Raw genomic sequence first — 13,116 nt, forward strand, 5'->3', positions numbered from 1 at the left:
TACATTTATGTTATTACTATAGTGTAATTACATGAGCGAGAATAGGTTGTTACAACTATTAAGATACACTTGTGTATTTAGATAAACTGTACCGCTGTAATGAAAAAAAAATGAAACGATGAGGGAAAAATATTTAATATTCTCTGTTGCATTTACAATCTCTCGTTTCTCTTTTAGAAGCCAGTCTTGAGTTGCTTTAGGTTTTCAACTGTGGTCTTCTTGAAAGATGCGTCTTCTTCCCAAGTTCAGTTTCTTGGCTGAAAAGATTCAATTCTCCTCCAATATTTTCTGCACCATGTTTCCCTTGAGGACATGTGATGGTCCAGTACTGTTGCAACTGTCTTCGTACTTGATTGTGGGAGTTCCTGAGAATATCAGAGCTTCTTTCTCCAAAGATACAGAGCAGAGTTACGGCCAGTGAGCTGTGTGTTCACTGCCTCTGATCACAGAACACAGATACAAAATGGTCCTGATTGGTCTAAAAGCTTGTGTCCAAATTTTCGATGTGCATCTTGTGCAGAAAAAGAGAGGATCGTGCTGCAGTGCATGGCTTACTGTTCTCTGTGTCTCTCTTACACTCCTTCTCCTTAGTCAGAAAGACACCTTGCATGGAGCACCTGTGTGTGTGTGGGGCACAAACCTTTTTTCTAATTTTTGTGGCATTGATAACGCAGAAGTCATCTAGCCTTTACGTATACATGGAAATATTTTTAGTTTTAACCCTCTGGAAACTTGATTTGTTCACATCCTCTTAAATCCTCCTCTAAACGTGCTTCATAGAACATGATCCTCATAGGTTTCATATCTAAACGCTGTTATCTTCATCACTACTTTCCAAACCCACTGCAGCAGCTGTAAACTCTCTGACGCTGTTTCACGAGAGTCTCCGATGTGGACTGAATGAAGAATGAAGGGTTTCCAGCATGACGGTCAGTCCTTAGTGATTTCCTGAGTGTCCGTTGGTCAGTTTCACACAGAATGTAGCCAGACACACGACAAATCCAGCAGCTCCACATGGTGAGCGGCAGGTGACGTGTATCTCACCCACTCTTCATAGGCTTATAACTCCGGATGTGAGTCTTTTATGATCTCGTGATAAGATGGAATTGAAAGGGCGGCTCTACAGATTCAGGAAGGGTTTGAACTGGATTTCTGAGCTGGATCATCACAAAGATACATAAGCAGATAAACATTGAAACATTGTCTTTGTTTATGCTTATGAATACTATAATTTTTACTCATTTATATTTGCACAGAGGCAAAATATATTCTGTGTGTGAATCTGAAATAGATATTTGGTGGGAATACATTAAATAACAAAAACAAAACTGTCTGAATGCTTGTCTCTCCTCACTATAGCTATTGTATACTGCAATAAGCATGATGTTGCATAAGGAAGCTGCGTTACTGCGTAACAAATCTCTTCTTTTAAAATAAAAGTCATACTGATGGTGAATCCACTGTGTCTTTCGGTTATCAGAGGTTTTCTCATTTAGCTCATGATTTCATATGAAGCTTTTAGCGGATGTCACTGGCGTGACCAGTTTTATTCTGAGGTAACTGTGAAAAAATAGAACACAAATGATTTAAATTACATATTTTAGAGGATTTTCCGTGTTTGACAGTATGTGGTTTGACGGTCTGTAGCAGCTGTTTTGCCCTTTTCATTAAAAATGTCTCTGGTGTCATCATGCTTGGGTGCAACACTGATGACAATCAGTAACACCAGTGACACCTATGGATAGATGGAAAAGTAGATGTTTTTGTAGAATGTCCCATAAACATGATTAATTCCTTGGTAAAAAGCAGGACAATAATAAAATGCACTGGACAGGGGTTCTCCAGGACTAGGAAGGGGAACCACTGACCCACACAATAGGCAGTTCTTCCAGTAACAAAGAAACTATCAGGTCTGCAACCACTTTATGTCTGGAACAGAAGAACAGAAGCAGCAATTTGAACCACAGCAAATATGAATGCAGAGAAAAGAGTGTTCTGAATGTGTCTTGACCTACACATTTTTATTGCTTTCTCTATACACATTTTCTTCTGATGAGCTCAAAGCAAACACGTGTATCCACTGTAAACATTTAGACGGAATCCATTACTCAGAGTAACGACAAAATGGAAAAGCAAATCATTCCAATATTCATACGCAACATTCCAGTCATTTTTCACAAAGCATAACTGTTTAAAGAAAAGCACAGCCGACTCGGAGTGAACAGCAGGACCTTCAGAGGCCAAAAAAATAAAAAAATAAAAATAAAGAAGGCTCACAGACTCAAAGACGATCAATCAATGACCCATGGGAGCATAAACACCATATATGACTCATGTTTTACGGTACGATATAAAGAAATCAGCTCAGCTGTGATCTATCTGAGTTTATCACGGCCATCAAAACAGCCATGTGGTTACCATAGCAACAACGCAAGACTTCGGCAAAGACGAACAAGGAAAACTATGGACAAATTTTGCAACGGGGGAGAGACTGGGTAATCGCATTATCACAGGTTTAGTCGCATTTCTGCTTGGCTGGAGAGAAACTGATAAAGCACCACACACACAGACACATCAGGCGGGGAAGGCAGACGAGCTCTCTGTGGCTGGATTTACATAATTACATCTCACCTGTACGACCAAATTCGGCCGGTGGTGATGAAACTAAGGTTACATGATTCCCAGTATGTATATAAACATACTCAAGAGCAGGGAAAGCACTACAGCGTGGAGGGGGGCAGTTACTTCAGCACACTGTACCACAGGGTTTCACATGATTCACTTACCTGTAACTTTTCTTTTCTTTTTTTTAAATATCAGTCATTGATTCAGGTTATTTATTTATTTATTTATTTTACACACAGGAGCTCATACTGAACACAGTAAACATTCTGTATTTTGAAGCTAATCATTCTCTTAATTTTATGCATAAAAGAATTACAAGAATTTAAGTACGTACAGAGATTTTTCTCTGTTTCTTTGATCTTCTACTAACAGCTTCAGAGACAAAACCCTATGTACATATAGTGAAGCCTGAAAATTATTCATATCCCTGACAAATATTGTCTTAAAGTTACTTTTATTCAACCACCAATTTTTTTTTTTTTACTGGAAATGACACCGGCATCTCCCAGAAGATAATAAGACAATGTACAAGAGGCATCATTGTGGAAAAACAAATTTCTCAGCTTTTATTTATATTTGAACAAAAAGTGGCATGTCCAAAATTATTCATACCCATTTCAATAATCAATAGAAAAGCCTTTATTGGCTATTACAGCAATCAAATGCTTCCTATAATTGCTGACCAGCTTTTTGCATGTCTCCACTGGTATTTTTGCCCATTCATCTTTAGCGATGAGCTCCAACTCTTACAGGTTGGAGGGTCTCCTTGCCATCACCCTGATCTTTAGCTCCCTCCACAGATTCTCAATTAGATTCAAGTCAGGACTCTGGCTGGGCCACTGCAAAACATTAATGTTTTTGTCTGTTAACCATTTCTTCACCACTTTTGTTGTGTGTTTTGGTTCGTTGTCATGCTGAAATGTCCACTGGTACCCAAGGCCAAGTTTCTCTGCAGACTGCCTGATGCTGTTGAGAATCTTGTTGAGAATCGTGCTGCTTACTGTAATTAGGTTCCGTGGTCGATTGGCTGAAAAACACCCCCACAATCATTAGGTTCCCACCACAATGCGCAGCCGCAGGTCCTTAGTGAGCTCCTTTGTCTTAGCCATGACTGTCCACAAACCAACTGCAGAGGCATGCTGTTCCCATGAATCAGGGTAATTAGGATGCTTTAGAGCAGCTTGGACTATTTGGAATGGTATAGACCTTTGGATTTTACCATAGACTGTGGCAGTTTGCAAAGGGTATGAATAATTTTGGACATGCCACTTTTTGTTCAAATATAAATAAAAGCTGAGAAATATTTTTTTCCACAATGATGCCTCTTGTACATTGTCTTATTATCTTCTTTCCAGTCAATAAAAAAATGCTGCTTGAATAAAAGAAACTTTAAGTCAAAATTTGCCAGTGGTATGAATAATTTCAGGCTTCACTGTAATCCATGTTGTCCACAAGAAGTGTGCAAATACAAAGTGCCTACTTGTTAAAGCCAAACGCCATAGGACAATTCTATAATTCTACATCCTACAGAATAATGACAGAATAATGTACACCGATAAGGCATAACATTATGACCACCTCCTTGTGACCAGCGCAACACACACTAACACAACACCACCACCACGTCAGTGTTACTGCAGTGCTGAGAATGACCCACCACCCAAATAGTACCTGCTCTGTGAGGGTCCATGGGTGTCCTAACCACTGAAGAACAGGGTAAAAGGGGGCTAACAAAGTATCAGAGAAACAGATGGACTACAGTCTGTAACTGTAGAACTACAAAGTGCAGCTATAGAGTAAGTGGAGCTGATAAAATGGACAATGAGTGTAGAAACAAGCAGGTGGTCAGAATGTGACGCCTGATTAGTGTATGTGTTTTTATAGCCTATTAATCTGTTATATTAGTTTTTAAAAGCATAAGACTTTTGCCATTTTTGTCCATTTTTATTTTTCTATGTCATTTAAGCTCAGCAGCACTCCTTTAGACAGTGTGAGCATTTCATGATGAACGGCCCAACTGAAATGCTCCAAAATCACCTGGAATGCAACCACTTTACATTAACTTCCGGTAAAATATAAGAACTTACACTAAACATTTTGCCCTTTCCTGTAAAATGACAATTTTGGAGATACATGTTTTTCTTTGGACAGGTGTGATATGTGGTCCAGCAGTGTTCTGTACCAGGGTACCATGTTACAGCCATGGACCAGGTCTACTCTACATGCATTCAGATGAGAGACAACAAGTTTTCATTCTCCCAGTTGGAAAATATTATGATTTAATAAGAATAAATACTTATTTTATACATAGACATTACATCATTATGTATGCTAGTTATGCTGTCATCTGTCGTCATGATTTGGCCAAAAAAAAAAGTGCAGTCAAAAAACAAGACAATGTGGAATGTCTTAAGCAGCATTCAAGCAAAATCTCAGCGTAAGCGGTTCCCATTTTTCAGACAAGTACAGTTAATTATGATTCTTCACTCGGATGCACTTAATCTGCATTTTAAGCCAAAACTTCTCAAAACTATCATAAAACAATTATCATTTCATGTAATAACAACGCAAATTTAGAGATACTGACAAAACTTTCCTTTAAGGGCAGAATATCATGAGGAAATCCCACAGCAACACACAGCCAGACACGAAACTACCACACAAGGCAACGAACGCGAGGCTAAACGTGTGCATGCTTTTACAGAAGTGCATATGGTGGTGATTTTTTTTTATCCTACACAAAAGTCCAACTCCACATATACATTATATCGCACACTAAACGACACCTTTCCCCACTTCATTTTCTCTCTCTCTTTTTTCCACCCATTCCCACCACAGCAGGAGTTCGAGCTTCAACATTTCTCAAAATTTAGTGCCATAAACATACTTTTCCATTCTTCACCCAGCCTGAAACCGCTACCGTCCTCTTTTAGCCCACAGCCCTCACTCTACCCCTCGTCCTTCAGTGGTAAGACTCATTCTGTGGTCCCCAGGTTTGCCTCTGCCTCTTCCTCTGCAGGGGTGTGGTCTGATCCTCCTCCATCCCCCTGGAACAGTTCCTCCAGAAGCTCCTTCCCGGCTCCTCCGGCCCGCGAGGCCCACAGCGCTGCTCCTTCTCGCAGCCCGATGGAGCGCAGTATGCGGGCGTAGTCGGCGAAGGCTGCACCTATCAGCTTATGTAAAAGCCAGCGTTAAGGAAAATGCACGGATGGTGTGAGAGGATCTGGTTATCATCTCTACAAGCCAACAAGCTCTTCAAGTTCAAAGTATTTGTCTGATAGTGGAGAAAAGGCAACCAGAAGGTCTCTGAAAAAAAGGTTTGGTTTTAAAAGTCACTAAAATGATTTGCTTTTTGCAAAACCTTGAGTGGGTTTTTACGGATAAAATAGAGCAATGGAGCTTCTCTATAGAGCCATCTGCTGGTTAATACCAAAAATGGACAGCTTGGCTTATCAACTTAGACTTCTGAAGTAGTCTTAGCATCTTTAAATGTTTAACCTGGCCTTTTGTTTATAACTTTAAGGATAATTTCATCGATTTTTCACAATTCCTGTATGGTTGGCTAGTGTAGTGGTTAACACCTTTGCCTTCTATGCTGTAGACTGGGGTTCAATCCCCGACCAGGGCAAACACCCTACACTATACCAATAAGGGTCCTTGGGCAAGACTCCTAACACCACCTTGGCCTACCTGTGTAAAATGATCAAACTGTATGTCGCTCTGGATAAGAGCATCAGCAAAATGCCATAAATGTAAATGTATTCCAGTGTAAGATGTAAACAGAGAGATTCAGAGCGGTTTGGTGTGAAATGGTTCTTTACAGTGGTGGTGATAGGAACTAGGGGTCACCATGACTACAACACAAATATAGACATTTTATTTACCATCCAGAACCACCAGAGAACCTACACGAGTCTTCTGAGTTTATATGGAATGTTGATGATGGTGAAACTGTGATGAATTTGATAATATGGTTCGCTCAAAATGCCCTGCATGTATCCCTCCTAACGTGATTAAAAATATGTTTAATCTTCTCAAAACTATCATAAAACATTTCATACCCACTTCATGTAATAACCTTCTGTGAGGGAGCCTTTAGAGGTGCATGCCTGGTTCCCATCACTACCACTGTGAACAATTTCCATTCTGAACAAAAAAAATGGTATTTTGAAATAATCTTAAATCTAGTTGATATATCTATAGGTACTAATTCTGAGACTGTTGCAAAAAATATTATATATTAAAAATACTTTTTATTTATTCCCAGGCATTTTTACTAGTTTTAAAAGTGAAGTTTGTATTATATTCATGGATAAGTTTGCTTGTGTCAAGCATATCTCTCCCAATATAGTAAGAATTCCATTCGAAACTTAAAACAAGCAGAATGTCTGGAAAAGTAAAATAATCAAATGTTCTTAAAAATATCCTTAAAACAATTTCATAATGATAAATATTAAACATATCCACTAGATTTAAGATATCATTTACTTATAATTATAAATATATAATTTAGCAGGGGATAAATGTGTTTAACTGTTTAACTACGTAATCATGCAGCACTTTGGAAAAACTGGTGAAATTCCCCCTTCAAGAATAATCTGCTTGCACTATTGTTTATCTAGTTACTGAATAATAAGCCTGAGACTTACTGAGATTGACAAGGTGCACACAATTCAGCAAGGTGGCATCTTTGAAAGGATATTAGTGGTGTCATTGGCCTCCATCACGCCGTACTTCAGACAGGCTTCGATAAAGAGTGCTGCTCGGTCAAAATGCCTCATGCTGTTAGAGAAACATATCAGTCAGCTTTCCGAGAGGTTTTCAGTAAAAACCTGTCAGCCACTTCCTTCAGAAAGCTTACTTGGAGTGGCCAACAGGAACACAAGCATCCAAAGTAGCTCTCTCAAGTGTCTTCAGTCTCTCTCTTTCACTCACATGCACACACACACACCAATCAATACTCTCTGTGATTGGAAACTCAGGGTGGGATACACACTGTTTCATCCTAACGGTACTGGCAAAAAAATCAGCAAAAATAGAGGCAATCAAGAAAGAAAACATAAATAGAATGAGAAATATAGAGAACTGGAAAGCCCTCACCGCTATTTAATGATTAAGATGAAGTGACCCTTATATCCAACAATGGGGGGAATTTCACCTCCGCATTTAACCCATCCGTGCAGTGAAACACCACATACACACTAGTGAGCACATACACACTAGGGGGCAGGGAGCAGACTTGCCCGGTGCGGTGGGCAGCCCTATCCCCCCAGTTGGGGGTTAGGTGTCTTGCTCAAGAGCACTTCAGTCACATACTGTCGACTCAAGGGATCAACCCAGCGACCTCCCAGTCACAGGGCTGGTTCCCTAACCTCCAGCCCACGACTACCTTGAAAAGGAGGTGCACCGTTCCTGGAGGTACTGCAATACCTGGTCGATGAGTGGAGCGGATGGAGCAAGTTCTTCCGTCTCCCTGTTCTAGAAATCTATTTAATATGTAGTCCTCATATCAGATATTAATCTGATGAGAACAGATACTACACTTGATCTTAGCCAAAAGGCAGAGAAGCGACAGAAGAGCGCAAATCTTGGGAAACTGAATTTTCTTTACTTAAATAATACGAGTCTGATGTGGTCTGTAAACAAAACTACCCCACTGCCTCCCCAGTTTATACAGGAAAAAAATGCTGCAAAAACAGCCCAGTGTGAGTTTACAGATTTTATGATGTCACAAAAAACAGCACATTTACATACATCTGCCTATTCAGCGCACAAAAGTTAAGCTCTGCCCACTCATGCTGAAGTTACAAGGAGTGTTCAAGCCCAGATTGCTTTTTGAATGTGGCACAATAGGGGGCAGCCAATCGGAAGAGAGCTCATTTACATGGCAGCTTGGTTAATTCTAAGAAATAAAGACTATAAAGGCTATAAAGTGGTGTAGTTTTTTGGTACATACATTCACAGGCAAAAGTTTAAGCACCCTGGCCAGATTCCATGCATTATTGATTTTTTTTATTTTTTTTTATTTTAATACACAATTATTGTTTATTTACTCAATTTAACATATGGGGGGGATTAAAAAAACAAAATGTGTTTCAATATAGTAAACTAATAAAGCGTCATCGCATCGGTAAGCAAATAAAGCGTCATGGTGTCTCTGTAGAGGATGTGTCATTCACACTTAGTATATCAACAAACCATGGAATCTGACCAGGGTCTGCTAATATTGGTAGATCATGTCACTAAATAAAATAACTTAATAAAAAAAATGTTAACAGATTAATGTGTACTGCTTATTTGCTGAATATTAATATGTTGGGGGAAAAATATAAAACATCAAATGTGGCCTGTGCAAAAGTTATGGCACATTTGTAGTTTTTCCCCAATATGTTAAACTAAGCAAATGCATAGAAACTGTGCCCTAAGTTCAGTAAGAAATGGCATATTTAAGTGTGGTTTTTGGTAGGGAATACGTTTTTTCACTTAAAAAAAATCAATATCATTTACAATATTTGTCCTGCTGAGATCACTGTAATTAAGACTATGTAACTTATTTCTAGACATTTTACTTGCTTTAATTCTTTTTTTTAAGTGAAAGTATCTCACTATATTGGGAGATAATTTTGCTTATTTTAAGAAATATGCTAGAAACAAATTTATTTGCAAATACAGAGATCACTGCACTTGGTAAACTTACTTAAAGCATATAGAAATGTCTAGAAATAATGATTCTTTTCATATGTTCTCATAACACACTTGCAGCAATGTCAGCATGAGAATGATTAGATTTATTCACCAGATATGTGATGATTTCACTTGCCAAGATACTGCTTTTTTTGGAGTGTAGGTGTTTATTAGGTTTTGCTGTTCTTTAATTCTCTAATTTAAGAGTATAGGCTTGCGTTCTGAAACGTTATTTGGGTTTAAAAAAAGAAAAATGTTCATTTTCTCACTTACAAGCAAAGCGAGGAGGAGAATGTAGTGTCAGTGGTTGTTTCTGGATTAACCCGGGCTTATAATATGTGCACCTGCTCACAACCAAGACTCTTGTACCATGAGAAGAACAGAAGGAAAAGACCAAGACTGGCTACACTCGATGAGAGAAAAGAAAGGAAGGATGTACAGAGGTGAGGGAGTGGGGAAGGAGAGGAGGATGGGGATGAGAGATGCAGACCTGTGGAGCATCTCGCCCACTTTGTGGAAGCAGCCCAGCGACAGCAGAACTAGTATGGCTTTAGACTTCTGGTTGACCTGAGGAGAACAGAGGTGCTCGGCCCAGCGCTTCAGCACGTCTGAAGCCTCTGCAGGGTTCAGACGCACCTGAGGGGAAGAGAGAGCGCTTTGTTATCCCATATAAACCCACTTGTCAGGAATATAGGCAACAGTTCAGATTAGGCAACGACGCTGTAGAGCAAACGATGCAGGACACGCTTCTTCCTGAAAGGCCCTTCAGACTGTCACCACCTACAAAAAGAAAACTCATACTGATCTCAGTTTGACGAGCTCAAAAGCAGCTGAAGAACTGAAGCACAGTGACATGACTGCCCCTCGTCCACAAGAGAAGTTAATGCCTCCCATCACAGCTCCCTCGTCTTCATCTCAGGACATCACGTCCTCAGGCTATTCAGCAAACGTAATTGCCGAAAAGCACTATGACCTGACCCGGACTCCCCTACTGCATTAAAAACCTGGAATAACCACCGAGCTCTGCTATTCAGAGACATTTTCAATTAAACCTTGGCCAGTGACCATTTGAAACCTCCCATTAATGTGTCAGTTTGAAAAAAAGGGTAAAATAACCACTCGCTCACTCTCATCACATATTCACTGCTTTCTCCCCATATATATTCTGGGTACCATTCTGGAAATATTGAGGTTTGCAGACAAAATAACCCTTATGGTCCCAATTATTCTATCGTGATAGGTTATAATTAGGAAAACAAAACCACAGCCATAAATACAAAGACTCTAAAACTCCTCTCAGAAGAATGACAAAGCTGCACTTTTCTGAAGAAAGAAACAAAGAACTGGACAAGGATCATTGCCATTGGCTGGGTTGTTCAATGATTCCAGAACTCAGTGTCAACTGAGTAACATCTTTACAAGGCAGCATCTTCTGGAGTCCTTGAGAAACATAAAGCTCAGTCTGGAAGGAACAGTGACACTACATGAAATGCAAATAAAATAACCTGTATTTAAACTACACTGATCAGGCATAACATTATGAGCACCTGCTTGTTTCTCTGCATATTTTGTTAGCCCCCTTTTACCCTGTTCTTCAGCGATCAGGACCACCATGGACCCTCACAGAGCAGGTACTATTTGGGTGGTGGATCATTTTCAGCACTGCAGTAACACTGATGAGGTGGTGGTGTGTTAGTGTGTGTTGGTCTGAGTAGATCAGACACAGCAGTGCTGCTGGAGTTCTTGAACACCTCAGTGTCACTGCTGGACTGAAAATAGTCCACCAACCAAAAACATCCAGCCAGCAGTATCCTGTAGGCCGCGACCTGTGACCACTGATGAAGGACTAGAGGATGACCAACACAAACTGTACAGCAGCAGATGAGCTATTGTCCACTGACAAGGTAGGAGTGTCTAATAGAGTGGACAGTGAGTGGACACTTAAAAACTCCAGCAGCACTGCTGTGTCTGATCCACTCGTACCTGCACAACACAAACTAACACACCACCACCACGTCAGTGTTACTGCAATGATCCACTACCCAAATAGTACCTGCTCTGTGAGGGTCCATGGTGGTCCTGACCACTGAAGAACAGGGTAAAAGGGGGTAACAAAGTATCAGTCTGTAACTGTAGAACTACAAAGTGCACCAATAGAGTAAGTGGAGCTGATAAAGTGGACAATAAGTGCAGAAACAAGGAGGTGGTCATAATGTTATGCCTGATTGGTGCATATCAGCAAGAATTTTATGAAAATTATCTAAAGGAGAGGAACACAGCGACCCTTTGGCAGCCAGATATGTAACAGACTGCCATAGCCTGAGGGATACTTGATGACAATATCAACACAATACCATTGACAGTAATTTGTATGCTGAGTATGTCTTGGCCGGCTGACTGGCTTTGTTTCTGCCGGGTGGCAGATCCAAATGAATACTGTGACAGGTTATGTGCATCCTATCTATTCCACAGTATGAAAGTACCCCAAACCCATTCAGCTCCACTTTTTCCCCATTAACATTTTTGGCAGTGCCTGCCTCATACAGTAGACCTGTGAGGCTGACAGCTTCTGGCGGGGGCTGTACCTTTGCCAGCCAGGCAGCACGGTTCCATTCCCCGTACGTCTGCAGATACCGACATGCATCCGCTGCTTTGTCAATCAGGCACAGCAACTGCACTCCCTCTGTGGAGGGAGAGAGGGAGAGAGAGAGAGAGGGAGAGAGGGAGAGAGAGAGAGAGGGAGAGAGGGAGAGAGGGAGAGAGAGAGAGCGAGCGAGAGAGAGAGCAAGAGAGAGAGAGAGAGAGAGAGAGAGAGAGAGAGAGAGAGAGAGAGAGCGAGAGAGAGAGAGAGAGAGAGAGAGAGAGAGAGAGAGAGAGAGAGAGCGAGAGAGAGAGAGAGAGATAAGGGAGTAAAAACAGCAAAATGGCACGGTCAATTACCAACAACAGTTCTGGAAGTCCCTTGACAAATGCATTTGTGTGTGTATATGTGTGGTGTTCAGGGCTGAGGGGTGTTATCATGAGGGCTGGAGTTTGGCTCCCTATTTTTTTTTTTTCGTGAAGTGAAGAGGAAAAGTGCCTTGGGTTCCCTGCGGAGGCTGTGTAGTGCCTTCTTTGACGTCTTTCTGAAAGGAGTGAAACTAAGAACTAGGGGTTTAAAATCGTTTTCAAATGGTTACATTTTTACTTTTTGGGATATTTAAATTTTTTTTGTGAACACTAACAAAAGCTTTAATAATGATAATAATAACCAGAAAGGGAAACTTCATGAATGAACTTTAAGTTGGCTTGAAAAAGCCAGCTAATTGCATTAAAAAGTTAAAATGGTGGAATGTGCTGATTGTTGTTTAATTGCTGTTAAGCAGATGCTGCAGTATCCAAGGTGGATGGTAATGCATTGGTGGGTGCCACCGTAAATGAAGTTCATTCAATTCTGTACCACCTTAAATTTAGTGCTATGTTAATTGCAGTCTCACCTTAAATTCTGTTAATTGCCGTTTCATCTTAAATTCAGTGCCACCTTAATTTTAGTGCTACCTTAAATGAAGTTCCACCTTAAATACCTATACTGCTGTGCATTAGAGTGTGTGTGTGTGAGATGCCCAACCAGATTTGACATCACTTATGGTGATTTATTTGAATGTCCTGAACATTCTGCCTATTTATTTCCTATGGGGTAAAAGTATCATGTTTGAAGGTTACGTCGGATCGCTTAGAAAAGCACAAGCAACCTAATCGGGTATAGGTCCTACAATTCTGCAAGTTTTGTGGCTCTAGTTCAAAAACTGTGGGACAAGAAACATTTTA

The 13,116-nt window shown here is 40.3% G+C and overlaps 1 protein-coding gene and 1 pseudogene across 1 annotated transcript in view; both read right to left on the minus strand.

The window, feature by feature from the left end:
* Positions 1 to 4,887: 4,887 nt before the first annotated feature.
* The window catches only part of wdr11 (WD repeat domain 11), a 151,787-nt gene continuing 143,558 nt past the window's right edge, over positions 4,888 to 13,116 (minus strand). The window contains exons 26-29 of the mRNA XM_017694158.2: positions 11,895 to 11,992; positions 9,800 to 9,945; positions 7,328 to 7,407; positions 4,888 to 5,803 (exon numbers count right to left, since the gene is read on the minus strand). Coding sequence (XP_017549647.1) covers positions 5,601 to 5,803; positions 7,328 to 7,407; positions 9,800 to 9,945; positions 11,895 to 11,992 — 527 coding nt within the window. The 3' untranslated portion in view covers positions 4,888 to 5,600. The remainder of the gene's footprint in view (positions 5,804 to 7,327; positions 7,408 to 9,799; positions 9,946 to 11,894; positions 11,993 to 13,116) is intronic.
* Positions 8,022 to 8,198, minus strand: LOC119263532 (annotated as a pseudogene).

This window comes from Pygocentrus nattereri, chromosome 5 (genome assembly GCF_015220715.1).
Source record: "Pygocentrus nattereri isolate fPygNat1 chromosome 5, fPygNat1.pri, whole genome shotgun sequence".
Lineage (NCBI taxonomy): Eukaryota > Metazoa > Chordata > Actinopteri > Characiformes > Serrasalmidae > Pygocentrus > Pygocentrus nattereri.